A 13,949-nucleotide genomic window follows, 5' to 3' on the forward strand; every position below is an offset into this window, starting at 1 on the left:
TGGCTGGGATGATTTAATTGGGGATTGGTCCTGCTTTGAGCAGGGGGTTGGACTGGATGGCCTCCTGAGGTCCCTTCCAACCCTGATATTCTATGATTCAAGCCTGCATATTGGTGTAAGTAACAGATGATGTGAAGGCAGCAGATTTCATTGTAGTAGAAATGGCAGCAGCATCATGGACAGACACCATTGAGGCAAATCTCTTATAGCCTCTGTGAAAGCTACCAGCTACTCTGTTCTGCAACTGATGGATGCTGCCTCCTTGATTCCCAATAATTATATGCACAGTTATTAAAACATTCCTGTTTCTTCCCTGGTGAGAAAATCTGAGCTTAAAAATGAAATACCAATTCTGGGGCCCTGGAACTATTTACATAGTTCATAAACTAGTTCTGAAACATAGATCAGTTGGCGATAAAATAGATATATGCACTGAAAAAACAGCCTGCCCAGAGCTTTTCATTCCTTTTCGCCCCCACCTTGGGTCAAAATTTGACCTCCTGCAAGAACTATTCAACTCTACTGACTTCAAAGGGAAACAGATTTACTTCACTGAAGTTGCATGTGTGTGACTGAGGGCAAAACTTGACTTACGTGAATTTGTAATTCTCATGAAAATTGTCTGATGGACAGCCCTGGGGACTTGTAGTGCCCAGGGAGCAGCAGCTTAAACTTCCCCACCAATGTGTCTCAACCCGCACGTGGAGTGTTGTTTAATCTTCATGTTCATTCCTTCCTTAGTTTATGTGTTGAGGCTGCTAACCAGCATGCCAAATGAGACAATTTTTTTGCGTGTGTGTGACATAGACATGAGTCACTCCAAACTGAATGGAGACTATCAATTAATTTTACACAGATCACCACAGCAATTAAAAGGTAATGACTTTTGATTACTACCGAACTGGTCAGGTTCATATTCCAGTATCCAGTTTTCTCAGCCACTTAATTCTCCAGAGTTCTTCAGATCTAAAGATGATTCATTTTCTGCATATTCAAAAGCATTTTGTCTCTTGTATTTCTGGAATGCTCTCTGAAAGAAATGCTACTTTGGTGAAGTGGTGCAATTAATTGAAATTGACTTACACGCACATTATATAGACAGGATTTCCCTTCCAGCTACTGCTCATTTTAAAAGTTACAGTGTTTATAGCTTAGACATCAAAAATATGTTAAATTAGCAGCTAACTTTAAGTTGATCTTTTAAAACCTTTCTCCATACATATCATTTCATTTACAGCTGTGAATTTGTAAAATGTGTCTGCTGATGTCTTGAAGCTTTGCAAGGAGCAAATAATTTCTGGGGACAGAGTTTCTGGTAGCCAAAAAATGGGTTAAGCTGCTCAAAGTGACTTGGATATAGTAAAATTCCTGTTATAGTGAAATAGAATGAAATCCCAAATTGTTTCAATGGATTATAATGTACAAACTAATTCTGGTATTAATGAAGATCTGTATATAGTGAAGTTACCCTGCTAAATATTGTCTTCACTCTGGATCTATTCATATTATGGCTCAAACCAAATTAAAGCCCATGTTTAACATGGCTTCAGTAAGATTCTAACTAAATTGGTTTTTAACATGTTTGGGCAACCAGTGAAAATCATTGCATATTTGAATCATGTTTAAAAAACATGTTCTAGCAGAGAACCCACCATACACTGAAAAATGGGTTCCAACTCACTCCTGAATAGCTTAGTCTGAGCCATGCTATCTGGCCAGACTCTGGTAGAAATCATTTTATCTGGATCTGAGTGTGAACAGTGTTTCCAAACTCATTTTAAAGGACAGTAGAGTGGGCCAAAATCTGGGTCCTTATGTAATATACTGTTCTTTTGTATAGCCTCTCACCATCCTGGGAATAATTACTTCCAGTATTTCCTAAGCAAAACAGAACAAGTGTAAGAACTGCTGGAAACAGCAGACACCCCTCTTTACATTGCTTTTTGACTGATCTTGTCTTCGTTTAATAGACCATGTTTTCACAAGCATTTCAAAATATTTCTCATCACTTGCCCTCAGAACTTGATCCAGTGACCTGAGAATCAAGCAAATGTCATGTTAGTCGCCACTAATTAGTGGATCGAGAGAGCTTCTTTGTCTGGCCTTTCAACCTTCCACAGGCAGCAGCAACAGCTGTCATACGTATCATGCAAAGAAAACGAGCCTTTACCACATTTTTTTCCATGGTGTAAACAGTAGAACAAGCCCAGCTGAGATTAGAGATGAATATGCAGGTTAGGAAGAAATTAACCTACAATGTACTGTTCACATTTATTTCTCTTCTGTTGTAGAAGGCATACTACTTCTGTCATGAGGAACATATTGTACATATGTGTGGCAGTTACTATGCAGCATTGTATGAGAGAGAGAGAGAAACAAAATCCCTGTATTTGTTCTGTTTATGTTTTCATTGCCATTTTGTTTTCTTCTCCCTTCAGTGAAATAATTTCTATAAGGGATTATTATTGTATAATAAAAGCTAAAGATTAAAAAAAAATCCAAAGCTTAATTGCCTTTAAATGTGTTTGCTGAACAAACTTATTAGTAGAGCATTTAGTCAGAGTCCTCATTAATCAATGTTGTACTCCAGTGTCTCCTGAGTCTTCTGGATTTTGGGGGATCAGCTACTGTAATTAAAGGAATGAAATACATCATGGTCACAAAATTAATGTGTTAGATGACTGAATGTTTTGAGTGGGTGAAATTAATCTCTTTTTAATTGATATTTTTACAGGTCTTTAAGATAGAGGTGCTGATGAGTGGAAGAAAACATTTTGTCGAAAAGAGGTATAGTGAATTTCATGCCCTCCATAAAAAGGTAAATTATCTCTCTCCTTTCTAGGTGTGTAACTTAGTTGATATAACTTCAGGTTACCTTAGTTGATGCTTGTTTCATTTCTTTTGAAGGTGTCTGTTAGGGTTCCCTCCCCAATCTGAACTCTTTCTCCTTGCTGAGAAACACGACAGGATGGAATTCTTGATCCGGTCCTTCCTGCATTAAAAATGCTCCCACAACACGCTTGGATGCATCTGTGGTTACCAGGAACGGATTGTCAAAATCTGGGGCCCTTAGCACAGGGTCAGACATGAGTGTCGCTTAAAGCTGGTTAAAGGCCTTCTGACACTCTTCAGTCCACTGAACTGCATTTGGCTGTTTCTTTTTGGTTAGGTCTGTCAGTGGGGCGGCAATTTGGCTGTATTGCGGTACAAATCGCCTGTAATATCCAGCCAAGCCTAAGAAGGATTGGACCTGTTTCTATGACTTTGGGACAGGCCACTTTTGGATAGCATCCAGTTTGGCCTGTACGGGGTTGATAGTTCTTGACCCACCTGATGTCCAAGGTACGTCACTCTGTTTAGGCCTATTTGACACTTCTTAGCCTTAACAGTTAGTCTTGCCTCTTTTTTGCGCTCAAAGACTTTTCGTAGATGTTCCAGGTGTTCTGCCCAGGAATCCGAAAATACGGCCACGTCGTCAAGGTAGGCAACTGCATATTCTCCCAATCCCGCAAGGAGACCATCTACAAGTTTTTGGAAGGTGGCGGGTGCATTTCGCAGCCCGAAAGGGAGCACATTAAATTCATACAGCCCGAGATGTGTGGTGAAGGCTGATCTTTCCTTGGCAGATTCATCTAGCGGTACCTGCCAGTACCCCTTGGTTAAGTCCAAGGTAGAGATGAATTGGGCCCATCCCAGTTTCTCCAGTAGTTCATCTGTGCATGGCATTGGATAGTTGTCTGGGCGAGTTACAGCATTTAGCTTACGGTAGTCCATGCAAAAACGTATCTCCCCATCTGGTTTGGGAACTAGAACCACTGGAGATGCCCATGCACTGCCAGAGGGGCGGATTACACCCATCTGTAGCATATCCTGGATCTCCCGTTCTATAGCAGTTTTAGCTTGAGGAGACACCCAATAAGGTTCGGCTCTAATTGGGTGAGCGTTACCTGTGTCAATGGAGTGGTATGCCCGTTCAGTCAGTCCTGGGGTGGCTGAGAACGTCGGCACATAGCTAGTCCACAGCTCCTTGATCTGCTGTTGCTGCATACACCCAAGGGTCATGGAGAGGTTCACCTCTTTCACGCCACCATCACTTTTCCCTTCAGAGTAGACACCTTCAGACCACTCAGCATCATAGAATATCAGGGTTGGAAGGGACCTCAGGAAGTCATCTAGTCCAAACCCCCTGCTCAAAGCAGGACCAATCCGCAATTTTTGCCCCAAATCCCTAAATGGCCCGCTCCAGGATTGAACTCACAACCCTGGGTTTAGCAAGCCAATGCTCAAACCACTGAGCTATCGCTCCCCCTCGTCTCCTCCCTGGGCTGTAAACTGACAAACCTTTAATTCTCTGGAATGAAAGGGCTTTAGAGAATTAATATGGTACACCTTAGGCTTTTGGTTTGAGGTGGGGAATGCTATGAGATAATTAACAGCTCCCAGGTGCTCTTGGACCATGAATGGACCTTCCCACGACGCTTCCATTTTATGGGCCTGGAGCGCCTTCAAGACCATGACCTGATCTTGGAAGGATCGCTCTCTGGCATGTTTATCATACCAGATTTTTTGCTCTTTTTGAGCATCTTTTAGGTTTTCTTTAGCAAGAACTAAAGAAGTTCGGAGGGTGTTTTGTAGGTTGGTTACAAAGTCCAGAATGTTAGTTCCTGGAGAAGGTGTAAACCCCTCCCATTGCTGCTTCACCAACTGTAATGGCCCCTTAACCTTGCAGCCATATACAAGTTCAAATGGTGAAAACCCTAAGCTGGGATGTGGTACAGCTCTGTAGGCAAAAAGCAACTGCTGCAACACTAGGTCCCAATCATTGGAGTGCTAATTTACGAATTTACATATCATGCCCCCCAAAGTTCCATTAAACTTCTCCACCAGATTTTTTGTTTCATGGGGTAAGAGTTGGCAACCAAGTGATTCACCCCATGAACTTCCCAAAGGCTTTCCATAGTTCCTGCCAGGAAATTAGTTCCTGCGTCTGTAAGGATGTCGGAGGGCCAACATACCCTGGCAAGAATGTCTGTTAGTGCCTGGCACACACTTTTAGCCCTGGTGTTGCTAAGAGCTATTGCTTCCGGCCATCGGGTGGCAAAATCCATGAAAGTCAGTACATACTGCTTTCCTCTGGGTGTCTTTTTTGGAAAAGGACCCAGAATATCCACAGCTACTCACTGAAATGGAACCTTGATGATGGGGAGTGGCTGGAGAGGGTCTTTGACCTGTCTTGGGGTTTTCCTACTCTTTGGCACACCTCACAAAACCAGACGTAGGTAGAAACATCCTTTCCCATTCCCTCCCAGTGGAATGACTTTCCCAAATGGTCTTTGGTTCTGTTCACCCCAGTTTGGCCACTAGGATGATCGTGGGCTAAGCTTAAGAGCTTTACCCGGTACTTAGTTGGAACTACCGACTGTCTTTGAGAATGCCAATCTTCCTGGTGTCCACCAGAAAGAGTTTCCTTGTATAAAAGACCTCTTTCTACAACAAACCTGGATCAATTAGAAGTCCTGAGACGTGGTGGGTTGCTCCGTGCTGCTGTCCAAGCTCTCTGGAGGCTTTCGTCTGCTTCCTGTTCGGTCTGGAACTGTTCCCTTGATGCTGGAGACATCAGTTCCTCATTGGATTGTGGACCTAGGCTTGGTCCCTCTGGAAGCAATGCAGGTGATGGGGCTGTTTCTGGTGACTGTGAACCGCTCTCTGCTGGTGCACTATGTTGGGGTTCAGGCTCCGGCTGAGTCTCTTGTGTAGGGTTATCTGCTGCTGCCAGTGCAGGTTCGGTGCGGCCCTCTGGTGTTGGGGTTGCAAGCACTAGATTCAGTGCTGGCAATGGTTCTGGTGCTGGTGGTTCCGCCAGTTCCGGTTCTGGGACTGGATCCACTACTGCTGTCGCAGACGTTGGCATGGGGTCCAGTTCCATCATCTCTGCCTGGGCCCTGGTAGAAGTCTCTGGAACAGAGCTAGGTGTGACAGCTTGCTTAGCCTGGCTGCAGGTGACCATTCCCACCCTCTTGGCTAGCTTCACATGACTGGCCAAGTCTTCCCCCGGCAGCATGGGAATGGGATAATCATCATAGATTGCAAAAGTCCACGTTCCTGACCAGCTCTTGTACTGGACAGGCAACTTGGCTGTAGGCAAGTCAAAAGAGTTTAACTTGAAGGGTTGAATCATCAGTTGGACCTCTGGGTCGATGAATGTGGGGTCCACTAAGGATTGGTGGATAGCCACACTTGTGCTCTGATGTCTCTCCACGTTGTAACTTTCTTCCCGCCCACACTCACAGTTTCCCTCCGCTCTGAGGGTATCTGTGAGGCATCTGGGCCTGAGGATCTTTGGTGGTACTCTGGTGCAATGAACTGTAATCTGTTGGGGTTCTTGGGGCAGTTGGCCTTTACATGGCCCAGCTCGTTACATTTAAGACATCGCACAACTGACTCGTCACTGGGGCGAGGTGGGTTGCTGGAGAACAGTGTGGTGGGACGATAAGGTGTCTGGAGTTTTCCTTGGGGTGTAGTTGGGGCCTTGGGCTGCCCCCAGTAGTAGGGTGTGGTCTGAGGGTGTCCCTTCTGGTATCTGCTCAAACTGCGACCAGGGTTGTTCCTTTCTCCTCCCTCCACCCATTTTGTTCTGGTTTGCCGCGCCTCTCTGGCAGTCTGGCACTGCTCGTATTGCTGAGCATAAGAAGCAAGATTTTCTGCTGAGTCCATTTTCTTACCCATAAACACTGTTTATATCGTCATCAGACATATTCAGGAATTGTTCCTGAGCCATCAAATCACACACTCCTTCAAAGCCAGTGACACCCCTTCCTTTGACCCATTTAGCTAACAGATCCTTTATCTGGTTTACATAAGCCACATTACTTAGTCCAGGCCCTCTCTTAAGGGTTTGAAATTTTACTCTGTAAGTTTCAGGTGTAACTTGAAATTGTTTTAAAACCAAATCCTTGAATTTATCTTAGTCAGAAGCCTCCTCAACAGGCATCTTGTTGAATATGTCCAGAGCTCTTCCAGTCAATTTTGCGACCAATGTCATCTTATGAGCATCAGGAATTTTATGGAGTGTGCACAGTTTCAGTTTCTCAAAGGTGAGAAATTATTCAGCAATATCACTGGATTCATCATAGTATGGACATAGTCGCTCCCATTTGTGGAATGTTGGGGAAGGAATGTTAGGGTTATTCGGTAATTCTGCTGAGCCCTTGCCTTCTTTATCTCCAGTGCATGCTTCCTCTCTTTTTCCCTCTCCTCCATTTCTTTTTCTTTTGCCTCCATAGCTCTCGTGTGGGCAGCCTCTTGGGCAGCCTCCTCTGTCTTTTCCCTGGCTTTTTCTCTGGCCATTTCTGCCTCCCTAGCAACTTTTTCTTTGGCTGCATGTGCATCAATCTTTATCTGTCCGAGTTCTTCCAGTCTTTCATGTTCCTTCTGTCTTTCCTCAGCTTCAGATCTGGCTAATTCCAGTTTCTGTTGGACATTGCTTTCTGTCATCCTAGCCTCTCTGTGTTCAACCTAGCTATACCCGAGAGTTAGAAAGAAAAAAAAAATCTGCTTGTGAATTCCCAATTCTCTGTGCTGTAACCTGATATCTTTGCCTCTGATAGCTGTTCCCAGCCTACAGAAAAATCCTTTTGTTAAAAAACTACCACCTCTGCCGCCAGGCAAAGAGACAGAAAAAGCTCTAGCTGCTTTCAGTTAAAAAACAAACAAACCTCTTCAGGTCTGTGCTTTTGGTTCAAAATGATCTCTGGTTCAAAATGATCCCACCGCTCTGCCACCATGTCAGGGTTCCCTCCCCACCCTTAGCTCTAGGGTACAGATGTGGGGACCCACATGAAAGACCGCTTAAGCTTATTTTCACCAGCTTAGGTTAAAAACTTTCCCAAGGCACAAATTTCGCCTTGTCCTTGAGCAGTATGCTGCCACCACCAAGTGATTTAGACAAAGAATAGGGAAAGGACCACTTGGAGTTCCTATTTCCCCAAAATATCCCCCCAAGCCCTTACACCCCCTTTCCTGGGGAGGCTTGAGAATAAACAAGATGAGTACAAACCAGCCTTGGATTTTTAAGACCCAAAAAACCCAATCAGATTCTTTAAAAAACCAGAACTTTATTAGAAGAACAAAAAAAGATAAGAGAACAACTCTGTAAGATCAGAATGGAAGATAATCTTACAGGCAGTCAGATTCAAAACATAGAGAATCCCCCTAGGCAAAACCTTAAGTTACAAAAAGACACAAAAACAGGAATACACATTTCCTCCAGCACAGCTAATTTCACAAGCCAAACCAAAGAAAATCTAATGCATTTTCTAGCTATATTACTTACTAACTTTACAGGAGTTGGAGGGCTTGCATTCTTGATCTGTTCCTGGCAAAGGTATCACACAGAGAGACAAAAGCCTTTTCCCCCTCCAGATTTGAAAGTATCTTGTCCCCTCCTTGGTCATTTTGGGTCAGGTGCCAGCCAGGTTACCTAAGCTTCTTAATCCTTTACAGGTAGAAGGACTTTGCCTCTGGCCAGGAGGGATTTTATAGCACTGTATACAGAAAGGTGGTTTCCCTTCCCTTTATTTTTATGACAGCGTCACTGGTAATGTCCTATCTTAACTGTGTGCATTGCACGTCATCTCTCATAAAAGAGATGTCAGTATATTCCATATGTTTTGTTAAGGGAGAGGGAGGTTTCTCAGATTATTCATGCTTTCCTTTCTTTTTGGTTCTTTTGTACTGCCATATTGTTGTTAAACATCAGTAGAATCTTATGTCGGTAGATTTATTCTTGTAAAAGCATGAAATAATGCATATTTCTGTAGAAAAGGAATCTTTTGGAGGAGATCATTTATATCTAGTCAAGCATGCAATTTGTTAACGTTAGAGAGTTGGGTGGCCAAACTCCTGTATGTTGAGTTGAACATGTGGCTCATATGTACCCACAAAGTTAGAGAAGAAAAAGGCCTACTGTATTATAGTCCTTCCACTGCACTTGTTGCAATATTGAATTTATCGAATACTAAATGAATACTAAGTTTGTTCTTTTCCAAAGGCTAAGAATAGTCATCTCATTTATATGTATGAGATAATACATTTTACTCACTAATTTCCCAACTTGAAATCCATTACTCTTTTTGAGTTGCTTAGAAGGGTGTTAAAGGAGAATGTGATTGTCCCCCATCCAATAGTTGGAGCTGGATGCTTCTATTTAAAATTTCTGTTCTGAAAGGCAAACGTCTTATTCCATAAGTTTCTTCTGAAACAAGAAGTCTGGAAAAGAAGCAGTTCACTGAAGATGACAGAAAAGTGGAATGCGCCTGCTGAGCTCCTGTTTACTAGAGAGCCCTATAGGAATAAGAATATGATTTGTTGTGTAGATTTTGCACAGTAGTTACTATGTGCATGCATTTCTTAACTTTTTTCTCCTTGGTAGATAGCCTCATTGTGCAACTAGCTGCCATTTAAAATTTTTCAGTTACATTTTCTTTTCAATCCATATTTATCTCCCATATTCATTTGGGGCCTATTTTTCCCCTTGTGCTCATGCTGATTATACCTATCAAAATCAATCACACTACTCACTGAGGCTCCAGTCCTGCAAAAAATCTATATATATTCACAAGCTTAACTTTACACACACTGGAGTGGTCCCATGCCTTACATTTGTGAGTAATGTGTTTCAGGATCAGGTAGTTAGTAAGGTACTGCTCAGTGTGGGTAATGGTGGCAGAATCAAGCTGTTGATGTGTAAGGAGTACTCTGCTAAATATAGTCATAACTGTCCTCCAGTTCTAGTTATCTAACTTCAATGTAACTTCTGTAGTTGCCCATTTATTCCCTGCACAATTTAGTTCCTCCCTACTTCTCTGTTTTTGACATCTTTTCACTTACCCATTGCCCTCTTTGCTCTGCTCAAAACTTAGGAATAACTGCAGCATTTATGTCTGTGTTCTGTTCTCAACTGCTTTCTTTCACATGTCCCCCTATGCCTGGATTTGGCATGCTGTGCCTCTACCCTCTTTTCTTCATAGTCTTCCTTAAAACACACTACTTCCAGGACGTCTGTAAATGATCGTCCTTTTGTCACTCCCCAGAAGTGCTAGCAAAAGAAATAAACCTCCAAACCAGACACTATAATAAGACATGTTCTAGACTTCACTGCTAACAATTACTTGCTTTTCCTATCCCTGGTGTGCTCATTGCCTGTTTAGATTGTACTGTGAGGTCTTCAGGGCAGCAGCCTTGTTTCTGTATTCATTTCCTTTACAGAGTTAAAGCACACAACATACTTTTTATAGCAAGTTCTCCTTCCTCCACCACTTTTCCAGAAACCTTGGTGGAAATCTTGATCTCCTTTGGCAATAACACACTAGATGGTTTCTCAGCTAGTTTTTTCTCTTCTGTTCATAATAGAGGAATATTGGTGTCTCGAATTGGTGTACTAAATGAGTGCATTTGCCTTTTCTATACTGACACCAACAGACCGTGAACCCTTTGGCAGAGAAAGCTCAGTCAATACAGATTCTGTGGATTCTACTCTTCTTAAATATCTGTCTCCCTGTTTCCCTACTTTCCATAAATAACAAAATGTCCTCACTCCTCTTGGAGATTTTTGATAACCCTAACCTGAATAATTACTACAAATAGCTTTATTTTTAAATAACATCATAAAGTTCATTTAAAGCAAAACTGAAATTTCTTCTCTTGACAGCTGTCCCATATTAAAGTTAACAACTTGTAAAGATAAAGCCATAAAGGCAGGCTGAAAACAAACTCCCATACCTACAGGTTTTGCAGTTCCCTCAGGGCAGAGCCTGTTGTCGCATTATACCGTTTGCAGTCGATTTTTGCTGTAAAGGGAATTTTTTTAAAGTAACTCCACTTGATTAGACCTGTATTTCACTGTAATGTAAACAAACTTGTTGTCATATGGTTTTCGTTGTATAATAGTGTCCATGTTTTCAGTGTGTGAATCAGTTATTCTATAGTCCAGTTTTTCCCTCTTTCCTTTGTAAAAATCATTACATATCTAGAATCTTTTAGGTACGGTATGAACTTCAGTATCTGAGATTTGTGAAAACAAGACTTCTGTGAAGGTGTCTTTTAAAGTTGTCACATAGCCCAAAGCCCTGGCTTACATGGACTTTTCCCCAAAGGAGATGAGCCAAGTGGAAGTAAGGAGGCCTATCAGGAATGATGATTTTCTGCTTCCCTCTTTCCTAGAGTTTCCAGGCATCTGGTTTTCGACTGGAATGCCTGGTCGAAAAGGGACCCTTGTGGCTCTGGTCAGCACTGCTGACCAGGCCACTAAAAGTCCGGTTGGTGGCACAGCAGGGCTAAGACAGGCTTCCTGTGTGCCCTGGCTCTGAATGGCTCCCAAAAGTGGCCAATACGTCTGGCTCCCAGGTGCTGGGTCGGCCACGGAGGCTCTGCATGGCCAATTGGAGCTGCGGAGGCAGTGCCTGTGGGCGTAGGCTGCACGCAGAGCCCCCTGGCTGTCCTGCTGCCTGGAAGCTGGACATGCTGGCTGCTTCCGGGAGCCACCTGAGGTAAGCACCGCCTGGCCGGAGTCCACACCCTGAACCCCCCTCCCGCACCCAAAGTCCCCCCCAGTGACTCGGGATGGGAGCAGGGCAGGGGGAAAGGCAAGGGTGTTTGGTTTTGTGTGATTAGAAAATAGGCAACCCTACTTCTTTCCCTTATTGTGGGTGACAGGAAAAGGCAAGAGGAGATGTTGATGAAACTAGACCATACCAGCAATGTGTGAAGGAAGGACTCCAGTTCCAAGTTGGAATAGGAGATTCCTTACTCAAAACAGTAATGAATGTCCATGTTGAAAAACAAAATAAATAAAAAAGTTCTCAAGATATGTGGCTTGATTACCCTCCTGTCTGTGTCCCCTCTTCCGACATTCCAGCTGCATAAAGGAGCTGATAAATCCTGCTTCCTGTGTTGCCAAGTAAGAAAGAGAGAAGACCTCAAATCTGGTGGAGTACATTTGCTCATTTACACAAGCTCTCTGTTCCCACAGGCAGGTGTTTATTATTGCTGGCTTTTCACACATCTGGCTGGCCTTGCACAGAGTAGATTTGGCCACTGTGTAAGTCAGTGGTAGATAAATGATTTTGCCACCCCTAGGTCCCGTCCCGCCACTCCCAGCCCCCCCGCATCAGTTCACCTCCGCTCCGACTCCACCTCCTCCCCTGAGCGTGCCACCGGGTCCTGCTTCTCCCTGCCAGTGCTTTTGTGCGAAACAGCTTCGCAAAGGAGTGGGGAAGAGGGGGGAATGCGACGCGCTCAGGAGAGGAGGTGGGGCCGGGGCAGGGATTTGGGGAAGGGGACCAATAGGGGCAGGGAGGGGCGGGGAATGGGGGCGGGGAAGGGGTGGAGTTGGAGCGGGGCTGGGGGTAGAGGGCGAGAACGAGCAGTAGAGGGTGCGAACCGGCACTGGAGGAAGCAGCCTCTGGATGCTGTTGTAAATTTGCCGCCTCTGCAAATTTGCCACCCTAGGCCTGGGCCTTGTTGGCCTAGGCGTTAATACGCTACTGGTGTAAGTGACAAACTAGACTTAGCAGGTTTACACACCTGTAAATGCAGTATGGTATTTGTTTCTGATTAGAATCTTAATTATTTTCACCTAGTCAATCTGCAGAGGGATTGAAATGCTTTATTTTTATACGTAAACATATATTAATATAAATATAAAATATAAAAATATATGCAATTATAAAATAAAATTATGAAACATATATTATAAAAACATATAAAATGTTTAAAATATTCACTTGCTTTTCTCAGTACAAAAAAAATGTAAGGAGTAGATGTGATTACCATTACTAAACTGAAGTCCATAAAAATACGAAAATTTACATTTGGCAAAATTATCCACAAAGTTATTTTTTAATAATTTAAGATAGACAAAAATAGTCTTGACACATCATTTTGGGAAATGATTCCATACTTTTAAATTTGACCCATCTTTCATGGTTCAGGCAACAGCTCATATAGTAAAAGGACTATTAAATGACCCTGAGGTCAGTGACAGCATTAAAAAGAAATTACTCTCAGGTAAATAGTTCTTTTATTTATATGGTTGGCTTCAGACAGTATCCAACAATCTCAGGAACTATTTCATTAACATACAAACATATATGTGTTGTCATAAATATAAAGGGAAGGGTAAACCTCTTTGAAATCCCTCCTAGCCAGGGGAAATCTCCTCTCACCTGTAAAGGGTTAAGAAGCTAAAGGTAACCTCGCTGGCACCTGACCAAAATGACCAATGAGGAGACAAGATACTTTCAAAAGCTGGGAGGAGGGAGAGAAACAAAGGGTCTGTGTGTCTGTCTATATGCTGGTTTCTGCCGGGGATAGACCAGGAATGGAGTCTTAGAACTTTTAGTAAGTAATCTAGCTAGGTATGTGTTAAATTATGATTTCTTTAAATGGCTAAGAAAAGAACTGTGCTGAATAGAATAACTATTTCTGTCTGTGTATCTTTTTTGTAACTTAAGGTTTTGCCTAGAGGGGTTCTCTATGTTTTTGAATCTAATTACCCTGTAAGATATCTACCATCCTGATTTTACAGGGGGGATTTCTTTATTTCTATTTACTTCTATTTTTATTAAAAGTCTTCTTGTAAGAAACTGAATGCTTTTTCATTGTTCTCAGATCCAAGGGTTTGGGTCTGTGGTCACCTATGCAAATTGGTGAGGCTTTTAATCCAACATTTCCCAGGAAAGGGGGGGTGCAAGTGTTGGGAGGATTGTTCATTGTTCTTAAGATCCAAGGGTCTGGGTCTGTAGTCACCGAGGCAAATTGGTGAGGCTTTTTACCAAACCTTGTCCAGGAAGTGGGGTGCAAGGTTTTGGGAAGTATTTGGGGGGAAAGACGCGTCCAAACAGCTCTTCCCCAGTAACCAGTATTAGTTTGGTGGTGGTAGCGGCCAATCC

The 13,949-nt window shown here is 43.0% G+C and overlaps 1 protein-coding gene across 3 annotated transcripts in view; it reads left to right on the top strand.

The window, feature by feature from the left end:
• Positions 1-13,949, top strand: part of SNX24 (sorting nexin 24) — a 150,017-nt gene that overhangs the window by 77,097 nt on the left and 58,971 nt on the right. For all 3 annotated transcript variants that reach the window (XR_013346183.1, XM_077817374.1, XM_077817375.1), the window contains exon 2: positions 2,735-2,818. Coding sequence is in view for 2 of the 3 variants with exons in the window: in XM_077817374.1 (XP_077673500.1) it covers positions 2,735-2,818 (84 nt within the window). In the remaining variant the exon portion in view is untranslated. The remainder of the gene's footprint in view (positions 1-2,734; positions 2,819-13,949) is intronic.

This window comes from Eretmochelys imbricata, chromosome 5 (assembly GCF_965152235.1).
Source record: "Eretmochelys imbricata isolate rEreImb1 chromosome 5, rEreImb1.hap1, whole genome shotgun sequence".
NCBI classification, from domain to species: domain Eukaryota; kingdom Metazoa; phylum Chordata; order Testudines; family Cheloniidae; genus Eretmochelys; species Eretmochelys imbricata.